Source organism: Pyxicephalus adspersus, chromosome 3, assembly GCF_032062135.1.
Source record: "Pyxicephalus adspersus chromosome 3, UCB_Pads_2.0, whole genome shotgun sequence".
Lineage (NCBI taxonomy): Eukaryota > Metazoa > Chordata > Amphibia > Anura > Pyxicephalidae > Pyxicephalus > Pyxicephalus adspersus.
The window spans coordinates 52,471,936-52,490,226 of NC_092860.1; the positions used below are offsets into that span (position 1 = coordinate 52,471,936).

At 36.3% G+C, this 18,291-nt stretch overlaps 1 protein-coding gene across 2 annotated transcripts in view; it reads right to left on the minus strand.

The window, feature by feature from the left end:
- Positions 1-1,028: 1,028 nt before the first annotated feature.
- Positions 1,029-18,291, minus strand: part of YJEFN3 (YjeF N-terminal domain containing 3) — a 47,070-nt gene continuing 29,807 nt past the window's right edge. Inside the window, exons 2-6 of one of the 2 annotated variants that reach the window (XM_072404592.1) lie at positions 9,936-10,044; positions 8,322-8,432; positions 4,494-4,607; positions 3,972-4,122; positions 1,029-1,296 (exon numbers count right to left, since the gene is read on the minus strand). In XM_072404592.1, the coding sequence (XP_072260693.1) occupies positions 1,097-1,296; positions 3,972-4,122; positions 4,494-4,607; positions 8,322-8,432; positions 9,936-10,044 (685 nt within the window). In that variant the 3' untranslated portion in view covers positions 1,029-1,096. The remainder of the gene's footprint in view (positions 1,297-3,971; positions 4,123-4,493; positions 4,608-8,321; positions 8,433-9,935; positions 10,045-18,291) is intronic. The other variant, XM_072404593.1, reaches the window with a different exon arrangement.

The following is an 18,291-nucleotide window of genomic DNA, read 5'->3' on the forward strand; positions in this document are numbered from 1 at the left end:
ATGCATCTCCAAAAATATGCCACACTTTTAGAAGTTTACAATTTATAACCTCAACTGTCTCAACAGGCCAGACAATTGATTCATATTTATATGACTTTAACTTTTGTTTTTGATTATCTTTTATATTTTTGTAAGGTTCTTCTTGTGATTCAAATCATGCCTATTAACCAACATATTATAGAAGCCACTAAAGCTTTCAATTACCATATTAAATGTATTTTTTATTTATGCTCTGGATTGCCATTTATTGTTAATGACACCCCAAATACACTGCCACCCAGTGTGTGGAAACACACAGCAGCGTATCTTTTGAAAAGAAAAAGGTACATCCTAAACCACCCTCCTTGTTGCAGGTACTGCAATTGTTGTCATATAGACTGGTGAACATACCTTCCATTCATGACTTTGTGGCCTATCCAAATGACATTATTTTTTTCACCAAAAGCCTTGCTAATGCACATCTTTTTATCAGGGCAGCAAAGATCCAGCTGCTAAAAGTTGCATCTTTGCCTCAAATACCAGACAAGAATGAAGCATCAGTAGCACTACTAGCAACAAAGAGGTTGCATTTTGTTTTTCTTGTGTGTGGTGTAGCATGTACTCTACTTTGAGGTGTTGCTGCTTCTGTGACTGATATTTTCATAATCCTATCACCACAGCATGTTACATATTTACATTTGGTTATGTAACGGATGTAACTTTTTATTTGCAGAATTCTAACGTTTTAGCTCAGGTATATATCTACAAATGAATGAGTTAAATAAGTGACTTATCCCTAATGGGTATTTTGGAGATTCAGTAAAAGAGCGAGAGAGAAAGAGTCAGAAGGCAATCAGCTTTTTAAATGTTATGCTTTTACGAGATTCCTAATATTATAATACACTGCAGTAGGGTTAAAAATGTTTTTTGTAATAACCGCTGTTATGTAAAGAGTGTAAAATCATACAAAATATCAGTTTAAAAATGTATCATTACTTGGTTCGTCAACAGAGAGATGCAAGCTAATAAAAGACAAGTCCCACCAAAAACACAAAACAATACAGAAAATGTATACATTTATTGACAGATATCAGTTTCAAAAACATTTTTTTCTATTCTAAATTTCCACAACACACTCAGTCCCAGAATACTTTGGTAGGTTTAATTCAAACTTCTTCTGTATATCATAGGGAAGGAATCTTCCTGCAACAAAATGATGTTTCCCAGAAAATTGGACAGCACATCTCTTGGGTGCAGACAGGGAAATGAGCACTTCAGGTTTAATGCCTTCAGTATTTCCAGCTTCCACATCCCAATCTGGCAAATAAAGACATTTGTTAATAAATAAAAATGTGTTCCAAGAAACTCACTTGAAAACAATTCATGCGATAAAGGCATGAAATAAAAGCCTTAGATTGGATACAAAGGTTTAAGTCTACCTGTTTTGGGTTTCTGGTCTAGTTATAGCTACTCAGCTGCTTAACTGTACTGAGGAAAAGTGGATATATTGTTTACTAACCACCACTGATGAATGCTAGTTTGGGTGTCAAATTATTACCATGTTTAGCTCTTTCAAAAACATACTGGAGGGCATATCATAAGTATGCATAGCATGGGTTTTGCATCAGCCTTCACACTTATTTAGGGCCAGGGCCTAGAACTACTAAAGAAACAGATGTGTAACCAACAATTTCGAGAGGTCAGCAATGGCAAATTCTCTTCTGTACACATTTTAAAGTATCTATATGCTCAAAACTTTTTTTTAATTTTGAATAGACATTCTTCCTGCTTGTTTATTGCCCTTATATATAATTATCTTCCTGCATTATTAAAGCATTCTTTGTAAGCTAATAATTGAAAAACAATGTTAACCACAACAAGCTTGAGGCATGTGCTCAGAACACCCTTTAGTCCCTATAACACCCTATGGAACACTAATGATCTACAAAGCAATAAACACTATCCAGCCAAACACAAGATATAGTATTAAGTAGAGCTAATAAAATGTATTAGGAGTAACTTGCTTTCTCAACTGAGAAAAGCATCCCTCAGCAATAGGTAAATGGTGGAATAATAAAAAAAGGATGAAAGTTCTTAAAGTGCAAACATCTTTGGGATCTTCCTAGGCACAAACAGACATGTCTATCAGTAATGGCAGGTAGGTGGACATGTGGCTGGCCTCCAATGCATTAGCACTGATTACTCTCTAATACTGTTGTCAGATGAGAAGAAGGGGCCACACTCCTCTTAGTAAAAAAGGAGAAGGGATTGGACATCCCTAAATGTCTAAATCGTCCCCAAATAATATTTCAAGCAGAGGCCTTGTTTTAATAATTTTTTGTATAAATACGGAATATAATTTTCAGGACAAAGAAGTTGGGGCTTGCTACTGAAATGGAATAGCTATCAATTGAAAATCAAAATGAGACCATTTGGCAGACATTTGGTGGTTATGCCAACCAAGTTGTTCACCAATCACCTTCTCAATTTACATGCAAAAAGTATATGCATGGTATTTGTCCTGTAACAGCAAACACTGTGCAACTGAAGGTCAGCCACCATTAGGAATGCTGGGCACATAAGCATCTGTGTATGGTAAAGTAGTAAAGCATTACTCTGTGGTTAGTACAAGGTGGACAGAGGGAGATGGAATAAACAATCAAACATTTCTTGCCGCGATTTCATTCATTTATCCTCTCATTTCATTCTTTCTTTCCGGTATTGAATGCATTTCCAGATGCAGATGGGCAGTGAAGTGTTTTCACATGACATCATGTCTGCTGACTCTCATCTCATAGCTTCTTACTCTAGAGAATCTCATCAAAGCCATGAAAATAAGGTACCAAAAAAACAATCTGCTAACAGTGACCTGTGCTCCTAACCTCTAAAACTATGACATTTCTGATGTATGCCTCTGAATTATGCCACACTGCTAATTACCTAAGAATTATTTTGAATTCCTTCATAATGTTTTTATATAAAACTGGATGACGGTTTTACCATACTTGTAAACAACACAGTGTGCACATTTCAGTTTATTAATACAAATTTCAAATAATTTGTTATTCCTTAAAGTGCAGATGTCTTTGTGTGCACATCAGTGTTATTTACCATCACCAATTTGCCATACTTTATGTTTAAGAACCAACATTTAAAAATATAGTAAAAAAAAATCCATCATTTCCCTTTATGTGGGTGATAAGATTTTTGTATTGGAATGACCAGGCGTCCCCAGGTTAAGGATAGAGAGGAAGGAGTTTGGAAGGGACTGACATAATGTTGGTTGTTGAGAGCACTGGGAGAACTGTAGTGTAGGTGGGACACTGGGGTGGTACAGCGGCAGACGTGGTGAGAGGTGGCTAAAGCAGGGTGGAAAGGTGACTTGCACAGAGGCAGGAGGCGAGTATGAGGGAGAGATGCTGGCTCAGGTTGGTGACAATGTAGGGCTAGTGCAGTGATGTTAGGGGCAAAGGGCTGACTTAATGGTAGGTGATTTTGGGTAGTGGCAGGTGCAGTGGTTGGCATGGTGATAAATAGTAAAGGTAAATGTGGCTGAGAAGGGTAGGTGTGCTTGGGGAGAGACATGAATAGGCAAGTAGTAGTTGGTGAGTTTATTGTGTAATGGTGTAATTGAGCTTGTGTAATGATAAGAGTGCTCTGGTGGGGGGGGGGGGTGACTTGCATAAAGGTTGTAAGGGCAGGAGGAGTAATAGTTTGTTGATGGTGGCGAAGGAGAAAAGAGGGTCTGCCAGTTGCAGTGGTAAGAGAGTTGGAGTGTGGCAGAAACTTTCCCTTAAAATGTTTATAGTACCATATTTAAATAACAAAGAAAGGTACTGAAAATTATTATACATTTCACACTTTTTAATTAGATGATGGTTAGGTATTTACACATGCTATGCTAAGAGTCATCATATGTAGCTGAGTATGATAAGGGTAAATACTCACATAAAGAATTATAATAGTAGAACACTTAGGCATTGTGCACCTACCTGATGGAATATCCAGACTAATAATAGGTATCTTTATTTGTTTCATTATTCCCAAAATGGTGGCCCATGGCTCTTTACCTTCTTCACTATTTGCCTCCACACCCAGTACCGCATCCACCACCAAATTATAGGCATCATTAATTAACTGCACCTATAAACACAAAACAAAGCAATAGTTTCCTAACATAAATAACAGAAAAAAAGTTTTATTTAGTAGGTTACTAGTCAAAATAAAACAATCCTAATCAGTTTCAACAGGCTTTTGTTTGTGTCTCATACGTTTTGCAGTCCCATACAAGTCTAGATGTACATGAAACCAATTTTAAGCAGGAGGTCCGCTAAAAATAAGAGGAAAACTGCTTTTGCACAAGCATCCTCTGGCTTAGCTACCTCTTTTAATTCCACACTTTCACTGTTACAGTTGTTTCATATAAAGGTACACATAATGTAGTAGCTGCCTTTAGTCTAGGAGCAACCAATGTATTCAATGCAAAAGTATTTGAAAATATAAATATTACTTACTTCTGTAGGAAGGTACGATAGAAAGGGGATGTCCATTTTCTCACATTGAATGGTTAAATCCTTGTACATATTATCTAGTGATCTCTTAGGGTAAAATATAGTAGGTTCATAGTCCTATAATAAAACAATTAGGCTTTAATAATATATATTTATATGTACACACATACATAACTTTACTGAATAGCCAATGGCATCCATCAAAGTGTGGGATATATTTGCAAGCAAGTAAACAATCAGTCCAAATTCCCTGTTAATTTAAATTAAATTTACAACATGCATTCAAAAGAAAATGTTTGTGAACCCTGTAAGATTAAATTGATTCCCACATGAATGGCTGCTCCTTAATCTCAGAAAAAATAATCCTAAACTAATTTCATATAATTGCAGTTATTCAAGCAGTTAACGCATTGTTTAGACATTCATGGTTCAGTATGTAAACCTTTATTTTTAGCAACTTGGAGAGCCTCTTATAGCAGCAACACTGTCTATCAAACATTTCCTGTTGCTGCTGATTTGACTTACACCATGGTTCAGAGGAAGTTTAGACCTTCCCTTCATTTAAAACAGTTTTACTTCATCAACAATTCTGGTGTTCCATGTATAAACACCTCCGTTTATGCCTAAGCATCTAAATTAGTTTTGTTTTAACAATTTCAGAATACAGATTCCTTTCTGTTCATAGTATAGGTGAATCTCCACCACATAACACGCAGAACTCATATACAGTATAGACCTGTCTCAATCTGGGTGCCATAACTATAGCTTTGGATATACCGTGGTGGAGCCAGCATGTAACCCTAGTATGGAGAATGGGATAATTCTTTAAATCCTAAATTTCACACTTCCAGGGACCAAACTAAGCCAGACCTTCCAAACAACATCCTTTAGCATGTTCCTTTGGTGTCTGTAAAGTTAGTTACACACATACAAGTCCATCAAGTTCAAACACTAGGAAAATATAAATATCCCAGATATAAAACCCTATGGACATAGTTGGCCCAGAGGATGGCAAAAAAATAATCCTGGTACAACTTGCTTCAACAGGGGAAAAAAAATTCCATCCTGATTCCATGAGGCAATCGGATGTTCCCTGGATCAACAGTCACTGTTATTTTTACTTTAAATCCTTAATACCCAGTTATATTCTGTGCTTCTTGAAAAACATCCAGTTTTTTCTTAAAGCAATCTATAGTAGTTGCTGAAACTACTTCCTAAAGGAAGCCGATTCCACATTTTCACAGACCTTACAGTGAAGAATCCCTTCCTTAAACTTCTTTTCCTCCAGACGCAGAGTGCCTCTTGTTCTTTGTAATGATCTCAAAGTGAATAATGGGGAAGAGAGTTCTCTATATGGACCATTTATATATTTATACAGGGTGATCATATCCCCGCTTAAATGTCTCTTCTCAAGGGAGAATAGATTCAGTTCAGCTAATCTCCCCTCATAGCTGAGCCCCTCCATTCCTTTTATTAATTTAGTTGTCCTTCTTTGCACTCTCTCCAATTCAACAATGTCCTTTTTGTGAACTGGTGACCAAAACTGGACTGCACATCCAGATGTGGTCTGACCAATACTTTATACTGGGGCAATTTTCCTAATTTTAATATTTTAATAGGCATTCAGATAACTGTTTGACATCTAGCTAAGCACCTGAGTTGTTACTCATTCTGGGTCAATGATTCTAAAATATATTAAAGTCGTAGAACACCATCTAGTCAAGCCAGAACAGAAATGCCTTTTAGTACCCAGCTTTTAGTACAGAATCCCTGTAAAACATATTTTCTGCAGACATTAAAAGGCTCTACTAGCTCAATCCAGGAAGCCTACTCTTCTCCAGAAGTCTATTCCTTTCTGACTTCTTCTTGGGGCATGCTTACTTTCATCCCTTCAAGCTTCATTTGCTTTATACTTTAGTTTTCATGAAGAGCAAATTTATTCAGGTTCAAATTACAGAGTGTGAAATTTGCTGAACCCGAACCCCAATAAAGTCAATAGAAGTCAAACCTAATAGTTTAGGTTATTTTTACAGGTAATAGGCGCAAACTTTCCAGAAATGAATGGGGACCGGACACAGCCATGGAAGTCATACGTTATTGCTTAAATAATAGTTTTTGATACCATATGGCAGGAACTGTGGATTGGATGGCAATATGCCTTATGAAATATATGAAAATAAACAAATGCTTTGTAAAAGATGATTATGGAATGCCCTAAAGCTGTATGCATTTTATTTAATTAAATAAAAAAGCATAGAGTTTCCCTTAAATTTTACCAGCATGCAGCCTGGGTAGTCAGGAAAAGGGGAGGCAAGCAGCATGAGAGTACTGAAATATCAATCACCAGGTCTTTGTTTCTTGGAGTTGTGAATCTGTGTTTTTGGATTTTATTAGTTTTGAATGGGTTGGAAAACAGAGCTTCTTCTAGCTTATTACTACTGTCAGTAACTCCATTAGGATTATCCTAATATTCAAACTACGAAAATTATCTCTTTTGATATTGTTGCTGTATGTACACTGGGTTGAGAGATTTTCCATTGTTTTCTTCTTCTCTCGCTCACTGCAATTGGGACAAGAATTGGAGAAAGATCACAGACAGTCATGGGACACAATCAGTAACAACCCATTTTACTGCATTTTTACTGGCAAAAAACTATGTTTTGTTTTAATATAGTTGTGCATTGTAAATATTTTTGAGAACTGTGCATGGTATAGGTATGTTTGAATGGATACTTTGTTTTCTGATTGTGACAGTTTTTTTCCTTCAATGAGCCTATCAACATGTTGGCTGCTTGAATAATACATTCCATCTCTGTACAGTATTGTACATCTCAGCAGCATTTAAAACAAAGGCCTAAACTTGTAATTGTAATTTCTAAAACAGACACCCTAATTCTGGTCAATTGCTGCTAAATCAAGTGTGTGCAATATAAAACAATTCAGTATCAGGAACATTATCACATGGCTACAAAAGGTAAGAACATTCATCTGTTGGGGAACCGCAAATCTCATCATAAATTACCAACTTGCATGTAAATTGCAGGAATTTATAGCTTCTCAACAACCACAATGACAGATTTAACAATGACAGATCTGATTAGACTACAGTTACGATAAATAATGTAGTAAAGATAATGTGATTATTTGGTGTATTGCCTTCCTTGCATAAACAAATCTCCCAGCTGGGGCATAGAGAGACTGCAGCTGCTCCCAAAAACCCCATGTGTATTTATTGGTTATATGGTGCCAAGCATGGTTGCTCCATATGACCAGATAAGCAGCAGAAGTGTCATTGACATTAACATTTCAAAAAAGTTGAGTAATTTAAATGACAAGACAAAAGTAGAATGCACTCTACTGTTTTTAGGATATATATTAAAAGAGTGCATAAGGGACAGAAAGTATAAACTAATTAAGAGAACATTTCCCTGCCAGAAAATGTAATAAGTGAAATGTTTTTGTTTGAATTGTGATTTAATGCTGCTCAACAAATTTTAAAGAAGCTGTATGCTACAGTATATTATCTGTGTTATATCCACCTAAAAAGGTCTGTTATGTCTAGGCAAACATGGTTTACCTAAAACTCTGTAGCATCTATAAAACAACGTAGAGAGCTTGACCGAGTAAACCAATCATTTCTCATGCAGGTCTAAAGCAGACCGATGATTAGATGTTAAGGCATCATACCATTTTTAGCTCTATAACTTTTTGTATGCATGAATTTCAATATGTTAGACTCACAATGTCAAAATGAAAAAAGAACAGTGAACAAAGAGCCTCCACTTTTTCATGGTATTGGAGAGACTTCCCAATTTCATTCAAACCACTTACATAAGTACGAAGGTTTCGAGCACAGACAAGGCCAATAGCCCCATTCACCTCTGGACCACAGATAATCAGAACAGTAGGTTGCTTCTTGGGAAGAGTTTTCAGTGGATACACCTGACAAATACAAATATAGGTAACTACATAGAGTACCGTAAATATTTTTGTTTTTTTTGAAGGAACTGGAGACCTTTGTGGTACTATTTGGTATTTGGCTTATGAACAGGCATACCAAGGACCATGTCCTTAGCTGAGCACGGAGTCCTCTCTTAGCATCCACCCAGACTGAGACATGTAGTTGTATTACAATGCAGCATTAAGTGTGCCTTAACCCCAGCTAGCCATAGTTTGAAATGCTTTTAAATGCTTTTTTTACTGTTAAAACAAAAGCTGCACTGTAATACAACCACATAGCTTAGTGTAGATGCTAGGGGATCCTATTAGAAGTGTATTAATCACTGGTGTGTCATAACCATAGTATATTGCCACATGCTTTTAATAAGGTCAAAATAGGAATCATATGTAAGCTTTATGTGAAATACAAGCCAATGATTTTGTATATGAAAATGTGTGTACTTGTGAAAAACATTTAATATATAACATTCTTTTTTCAAGTTTTCCAAAGCTGAATGGAGTCCTGACCTAGTCTATATAGCACGCCAATTCACATTTGTGCATGTAGGAAACTCTGTCAAACCTGTTCAATCAATTATGTTTATGTATTGACACCACCACTGTCAACCATACCTATTACTTTAGAGGTAATCAAGCATAGGTTGTATAAAGGCTTTGGTGAGTAAAATGGCTTGAAGGACAATGGACAACATGACAAATAAGAACTGCTATAAAAAGCTTGATTGCCTTTCTTTATGTATGACCGGCATTTCTCAGCTAGGGTTCCACCAGAAGTTGTAGGGGTTCCTTGAGCAATGAGCTATTTGTGCCTCTCCACAGCTCCACGGTGACTTTTATGGGTACCTGTAAAGGTGGCATTCTTCACACTGGCCAACAATAAAAGGCATTCATACCACTAACACCAAGCTAATGTACCATGAACTGGGCATATCATAAATAATGTCAGAGGTTCTCTGAGACCTGAGTTATTTCAAGTGTTCCTCCATGTTAAAAAGTTTGCAAAAGGCTGTGTTGGACACCAGGACATACCTGAATGGTCAAACGTGAAAGATAGATCGTATGCAAGTAAGGATTATATTATGGTTTACAAGCATTATTAAAGTCTAAAGTTTTGGATAAAGTTAAAAATAGTTACAAATTATTTATCAGTGCCTTCATTCAGGACAGGAGGTAATGAGAAAATGGCACAGACATTTCTCAGGTCTTGTTTCAATCAAGGAGATTGGACCCATGGAGATCGATGTTTATTCTAATTTACCATAGAGATAACATTCTTGCCTGTTATGAGTTGAAATCTTACCAATGCTAACAAGTTAGTAAAATTTAGATGGAAGTCCTAATCTTCTCTCATTCTCTATAAAATTTAGTTTTGGGTTGGATTGGAACAAATTAATTAGATATTTTTAATTAGTTTTTTTATTACATGGAAAATGTGTTTAAAACAGTTCAAAAATACATTGGGTTTGTTTTAATGACACAACATACCTTTGTTACGGCCATTGCACAGTTGTGTCCCATAATTTCGATGAGTTGCTGTTTTCCAAAACGGTAATCTTCCAGTAATTCTGTTTCTAAGGCTTCTGCTTCCTGTTTACTAGAGAAAAAAAAAACAATTTATGTTTTGTTCTTTCTTTTCACATAAGGATGTTAAGTGTGTTGAGTGTTGGAGCTGTTGGAGGTATTGGACCTTAGTTGTCCAATGTGCAGCTTGTGGACCAGAACCTGACCCAGCAAGCTATTTCGCTTGGTTCACAGACCCACACCTAAAACCTCGCAACTGTTCATTGCTGTAATCTTTAGGCTGGCCATCCATGGCAGCAAAGGAAATGTGGTGTGTATGTAAGTAAGGGTGTGCATGCATGTGAGTGTGTGTCTGTTATATATATCTGTTATATACATATGTATGTATATGTATGCATGGGTGTGAGTGTGTAGGTATGTGTAGGTATGTGGGTGTCTGAATGTATGTAAATTTATGTAAATGAGTGAGTGTTATTGAAATGTCCTACGGGGGTTCTGCTGCACTATTGATAGAGTTGGTAGAATGATTTATAGGGGCTGTTGTTTACTAAAATTCTGACACTAGCACATTGTAAGTTACATACATTCTGTATGGTCCCCTCTCCTCACCCCTGCACTGTGTACACATCATACTCCTGACCTCTGCACTCTGTAATTTACATGCACCTGACACCTTTATGCAGCACATTATGTACTCTATACCCCTATATTCTGTAAACTGGGCTGTACATTATTTTACTCTCTGTGTACTGAGCTATGTTAATTTTAGTACTTTGATGGCACAAGTGAAGTGGCATGTATGTGCAGTATATACTGTGCACTGGATTGGACTCTCGTTTAATTTAATTATTCCTCTTGCATGTGGCCCTTATTACGTAAATAGATTATTTGCATTTTGTTATAAACACACCCATGGTTTTTTCATCTAACACAACTGCAGTGTTTCCTACAGGACTGGCAAAATGCCTTGGGGCTGAATATCAAATACAACACAAGCTGTTAATCTCTTACAACAATGTCATTTACCCCAGAGCTGCTCACTATAGAGCTGGTACACATGAGCAGCAGGTGCACAGTGCTCATGTTTATACTTCCTGTGCCAGCTGGATTGTGTATTTTTCTGCAGGACATTAGCAAAAACCAGGGCTACAGTATGGAAGATAATACATACTGATACCCTCATTTATTCAGTACAGCAAAACAAGCCAAACATTTTACTGAGCACGCTTGTGGTCATCTAGGCATCAATGATTGTTCAGCAGGCAATAATAAATGCACATTAGGTACCCATTTTCTTTATTTCTCTTACTTTCATTTAACCACCCGGGCGGTTAGCCCGGGGTAAGAAAACTTGCTGAACCAGGTGCTGGGTAGCTAAAAATATAAACAAGCGTTATATTGCAATCCTATTGTCATACAACATTGTATGAATACAATGTTGTATGACAATCAGATATTTACCTTGTCCCCGCAGCTCCTCCGGAGACGTCTTCTCTCTTCTATCTTCTCTCAGCGTGTGCAGTGACGATCTCCGGGGTTTCCCGGTGACGTCGCTGCAAGCGTCGGTGCGGGAAATTCAAATCACTTTGCATTGAACTCAATACAAAAAAGCTGTAAAAGCTGAGTCCAATACAAAGAAATCTTTATATAATATATATATAATTGTATTATATATATAAATATTATATAAGCTACTGTACAGGTACATTACATTATTCACTATTTTTATTTAAAGATTTTTTTTAAAGATTTTTTTTTATGTTTAAAAAATAATTGTTTAAAATAAAATTTTATTATTAAATTTATAAAATTTTGAACATATTTCGGTGAATTATAAGTAATTATTGAGTAATTCGGTGAATTATAGCCTGCAATCTAAAATACATTTCCATGCAAAAAATGTAACTGTTTTTGCATGGAAGTACGGAAAGAATTAGAACACCCGGCGTTCGCGTACGCGACCCTCGGCAATTACTGATGATGTCAGTGCATGCGCCCGTCGACGGGGGTCGTAGCGGGAAATTCAAATATTTTGTATTGGATTCAATACAAACTCTTGTATCCAATCCAATACAAAATAATACAAAATATATTTATGTAGTTTTGTCTATAGGTATGTGACAATGAACTTTATGGAAATTTACCACACTAGGGAGGTGTTTTAGAAAAATATATTACTATACAGTATACCGAATTATCGCATTTTCAGTATTTTTGATTTATTTATGCATTCTTGTTTAAGCTGATTTTTGTGTTTTTTATTTAATTTTAATAAAAGTAATTATTATTTTTTTTTACAATATTGTTTTCCAAATTTTTTTTTTTTCATATCTACTAGACCCGTGTTCGGACATATTTCTGTAAGTTACAGGTCTACAATAAAAAAGTGAAACGCCCAGGTGGTTAAAATAGAAAATGAAGGAACCAAATATGTAAATTAGGTTTCAAAACATATCATTTGTATATAGATAAGGACACACATAAAAAAGAATTTTGACATATCAATCATTTTTAAATCCATTTCACAGACAAAGCCTTTATCAGGCTTAGAGATAAATTAACTTCTGAAAAATTTGATCAGTTGTGATTTGGCCAATTTAATTTCAAATAAAGGGTTTATTTCAGAGTAGCAAATGATACAAAATTGATCAGAATAATTTGGGAAGGTCCCGAACCCTGGGTTGATGGGACCATAAAACAGCCTGATCCACCTTCTTTAAAAATTCTGCCAGGGATACTGAAACAGGGAAGTGGGACCTGGAGGACATTACAGAAATAACCTTCGGTTCCTTTTTCCAAGAAGCTTTTTGGAAATACAAAATTACAAATTCAGCTTGGGGTATTCAGTTATAAACATGAATCTCAGTCATCAGTATTTTGGGGTCAACTCTAAGCAAAGGAAACTGACTACAGTAATAGGATTTGTTTATAGGGTACCGATCAAGATAGGTACAAAATTAATTAAATTATCAGTAATCAGTAATGCCACATTTTGATTTCAGAACTTTGATTATGCAATGCAAGCAGCATACGCCCCTTCCTCCATACCACATATTCACCCTTCTGTCTCTTCCTTATTTTTACTACACATATTTTTTTTTCTCTGGTAAATTTCCCATCTTTATCAAACAGAACAATCATACATGTTTGTCAATAACAAATTTTGGAAACTTTAAGTTGATAAAATAATAGTAAAGATTAAAGATCCTCACAGTTATAAATAAACTATTAGTATAGCAGAGATGGCTCTGAACTTTTTTTCTAGGGTTTTATTATTTCAGTTGTAAGCCTATGACAAGTCCTGTTTTAAATACAATATCTCCCTCCAGTGGTCAGGTCAGGAACAGCCCTAAGATATTGCACACAAAGGAATATAAAAATATTGGGGTTCTATTTAAAAAACAGGGAATCAGACATTGGTTCAAACATTCCCACATGGGAATCCTCCAGGTCCACATGTTTCAATGGCAGTATTTGATTCCCAGCAGGGAATGTTTGAGAGAATATCACATTCCCTGTTTCATAAATAGAGCCCTTAGAGTTCAAAATAAAAAGGAATATTTCAAATATTTGCTTTATTTGCATCCATGCATAGGTTTATTATATTAAGTATGCAACATTACAGTGATTATGTATCTGATTCAGGGACTGGGGGAATATTACAAGGAAACATATCATCAAAGGACAAAATAATTTAGCTGCTTTGGTAAATTTGTTGCAGTCCAAATAAGCCACAAAGCTCCTAAGTATAAATTACATTTTCAAGCATGAAAGAAAAAAGACACCAATTTTCACTAGTTTATCGGGAATTGTGTTTAATTACTTGCTTTACTTTATGGAATATGGTAATGTATATAAAGTGCAAAAAAAGGGAACATTCAATCAGCACAATATAACACCAAGTCAAATAATCTGTTATGAAGCATAGTGATTGTGGACCTATTTTACAAGCTTTGATGGACAGGAGGGGCAACAGTGAGCCAACCACCAAAAAAGAAATAGTTACTTCTCTCTCCTTTTTCTTCCTGATTTTTCATTAGTCTTGCATTTTCCTAGTGTGCTTGTCACTAATGCTCCTGTACAGTGACATGAGGAGGTACCCAACCCATTCAGGTTACACAAAGAGTCCAGATCCTCCAAGTTGACATATCTACAGTACATATGCCACCACATAGTTACGTAATAGGTCAGGTTGAAAAAGGACATAAGTCCATCAAGTTCAACCACTAGGGAAATAAATATATCCCAGATTTAAAACCCCATGGACATAGTTGGTCCAGAGGAAGGCAAAAAAAAACCTGGTACAATTTGCTCCAACAAAAAAATTCCTTCTTGATTCCATGAGGCGATCGGATGTTCCCTGGAGACAATCTGATGTTCCCATCACAAGAAGTTTTCCTATGTATACCTCAAGAGCATACAGACAATACCAGAAAATTGTCTTTACACAAAGAAAGCAGGACGGGGACATTGAAGGGCAACAACCCTGCAGCAGGACCAGTATTGGAATTCCTTGCGTGAGGACGAACAAAAGTTGTACCTGTAAGAAAAGATATGACCTTAGGAGCCATACTCTTGTTCATGTTTCTGACAGAACTGACGGTGGGATGTGGGCCCAATGTCCTGAAATGGGACCTGTATTCACAGGCTGAGACTGTGTAATGCAATTGGCATTTGCCTGGGAACACCAGAAAAAGCAGGTTAGCAATTGGCACCACATTCCCTTCACTGAAGAAAGAGGGTTTATACTAAGCACATGTGACAAATGTGAAAAATTATGGAGACACCATGATGAATGTGATTCTGCTTGCAACTTCATCTAGCATGGCCAGTTTAGCAGTGGGTCAGTGGTAGTTTGGTCCAGCGGTTGCCAACTGGTGGTCCGCGGACCATCTGTGGTCGACGAGGAAATGTTGGTGGTCTCCCATACGGATTGAAGGCTCAGAATGGTGGGCGGGTTGTGTCTCCGGTTGTGGGCGGGTTCTGGCATCATGATGTCACTCTGGGAAGGTTTATTCCCCTTTGAGTGACACACGGTTCCCCGCGCATGTGGGGTCCGGAGTCGGTGCATTTAGTGGTCCATTGTCAGAACTTGCTGATGCAGTGGGACCTGAATCCTTTTGGGTGCAGGACAATGCTCTGCTTCATGTGGCCAATGTGTGTCAGAAGTTTCTGGATGATGAAGGCATTGATAATATTGACTGGTCGTTCACCAGACCTAAACCCAATACTAACCCTCTAGAACAGCGGTCACCAACTGGTGATCCGCAAGAAAATTTCGGTGGTCCCCATTTCTGGCCAGTGCGCCCCCCCCCCCCCAGCTGGGTCAGGAGAAGTCAGATTTTAGGCTCAGGGCAGTGGGCAGGGTGTGTCTCTGCAGTGGGAGTGGATGGGTTCTGGGATTATGATGTCACTCTGGGGGAAGTTCCCCGCGCATGCACGGTACAGAGTCAGTGCATTTATTGGTCCCTAGGTTCGAAACGGTTTTGCGACCACTGGTCTAGAACATTATGTGTTGCTGCATCCATCTTTACCAAGTACCAAGACTGTCCAGGAGCTGGTGACTCAATCCAGATCTGAGAAGAAATCCCCTGGGGCACCAGAAGCATCTCAGATGATATTGGGAGTGCATACAGGCATGTGTTGGCAATACACACTACTGAGGCATATTATGAGTTCAAAACAAGTTTGATCATTATTTGATTTCAGTTTTTTACTTTTTTACATTTTCAGTATGATTTTAAATTCAGTACACAGTGGGATAATGATTTTGGTTTCATTGAGGTTCTTACATTTAATTCTCAGTGACATTGTGTATCACTAAAAATTTTCAATAAGATGTAATGTGTGATTTCAATATTCCCTAATGAATGTGTTACCTAATTATAACTTCAATAAATAACCTCTCTTTACCTTAAGTAAATATGATTTAACAGTTTGCCATAAAAGCCCCTCTTTGCCTATTTTTTTCATTGAATATTTAACTCAGTAGGGCTGAAATAACATATCAGAGAAGAGTTTAGCCCCTCTTCTTCTCTTTCCACTAATTTAAAATAACAATATGTCAACAACAATATCAGTCATTCTGCTTTATCTTCCTTTCAGCATATTAGTGGACAGACTCTGAACTGATAACTGATAGGATACTGACTTTACTTCTTTCAGGGGATTGTAAAAGGCTGATAACAGGTCACATTCATATATTTACATTGTTTGCATTTAAAAAATACACTTAAGTGTGTGTTCATGATTTTAGTTGTAAATGAATTAGTGTCTTTTATCTGCTTAGAGATGATCATTCATTGAATTAGTTCATTCTTTGATCATTCTGTTCAATTACTGGCACTTATAGGTGTGAGACACATGTGACCCATTCCTTAAATATAAAACACACTCATGGTCAAATGTTTAATACTTCACATACGTACAAATATTGACCAGTAAATTTATTCACCTGATTTCTGCTGTACAAAAACTGTAAGAGGCTGATACCAAATGTAGGTATTTGCACTGCTTGCTTTACAAAATATTTAAATAAATGAAGTTGAAAATAAATAATAAAATAAATAAATGATTATTAAACACACTTTTTTATCTTTAAAACTTTTATGATATTTTTTAAAGTTGGAAGTTTAATGAAGAGATCCGTTACAAAGAGAAAAAAACAAACAATCTGTACGAGTTTTTCTAAGGGTTAAAAAAAGCCAGTGGGTAGCCATGTATCTAGGAAAGTGTCTGCAAAATGAGCTTTTAATGACATTACTGCCCACACGCTTTAACAAGATTTTAGCAGATTACGCACATAACAGCCTCCTGTGAAAAGAACGATTTTATTTATATCTATGTCTGTGTTCATGTCCCCAAGCACTTTTACAGTATAGGGGTCTTGAACTGGCTTTTGTATTGGGAGATTTGCAGGTGTAAAGAGTTTCATGGTTTGATTCCATTTTTTATTTATACAGCTTTTAATAATATATTATACCTGTTTTTAAAATAAAATACAATTTTTATTTAAAAAATATGTTTATTACAGGTTTTAGCAAAGCACTATTGCCTAATATTGCTTATAAAAAAGATGAGCCTGAGCTGTTTGGTTTCAGGTCTACTCTGATAGACTGAAACCTCAAATTAATAAAAGATCACTCCTACTTATTCACTTGCATATAAAAATCTTCTTGAGCAATTGAGCTCACTAAACATTTTTTTTACAGCAAAAGAGGAAAACATATAACAAGGTGGCTAAAGCTCCAACTCCTGGCTGAATAAAACGTTAAATATTATTCATATCCTGTATTTCTAATTACTTCACTGATAAAAGTTGTATTTGATGCTTAGCATATTGGTATCATAAAAACGTTTGTAATATTTATATTTTTAAAATCCCCAGCTAGGATCTGCTAAACAGCACTTACATAGTCCACTAAAAAACGACTTAATTGCACTCAATTTAGAATATATTGTTTACATTTTACAAATACTGTTACATTGCATTTTTAACTTCTGTATTTTTTAGGGCCCAGAGCCAAGTGCTTTCATTATACACTAGTGGATACAATATTTGCTGATACTAGGGTTTTGAATAATGCATGCAGAAAATACACTATTGGCCTTCCAGCTGTGGCCTGGATATTTAAAACTTTTTACTGATTTTATATTCTCCTGCGTTTTATAGCACACAGTGTTGAAATAATGATATAAAAGGTCTCTAATGGATAAAATCCCATACCAATGACTTATTCCCTTTTTATTATCTATCATTGCACCTGATTTTGGGGAACACCCTTTTGTAATATGGCTGCATTTAGATACTTTATTATCAGGTAATACTTTTATAGCGATCTTAAAAAAAGGATTTACCATAGACAGCCATTGGATGTGCCAATGTGAGGCAGGCAGTGCATGTTTGGACACCACTGGAAGTAAAAAAGGAAACAGATGGTGTCTGGAACATCATGTAACTAAAGCTTTAAGTGAACAAAAATTGGTTTTAGATATTTTTATTTTTGATCAGTGAGGGGGGTGGGAGGTAGGTCTAGTATGGAGTTTAATAATAGCTTTATAATGCAGTTTAAGGCTATTTACAGCAGGACTAATACCACCCTGTATGTATCCTGAAAAACCTTAAATAATACTTTCACCCAAGAGGATAGCGTAAGGCCTATCCTATCATAAACTATCTCTTATCTCTCGCTGTGTTATTATCTATTACAGAAGGGTTGCCAGTCATAATTCCCAGTCTGGGAGGTAGCAGGTGGCTGTGCAATTATGATTGATCAAATTTCCTGCATAGCAATCTTGTCTGGTTATTTAAAATGTAAAA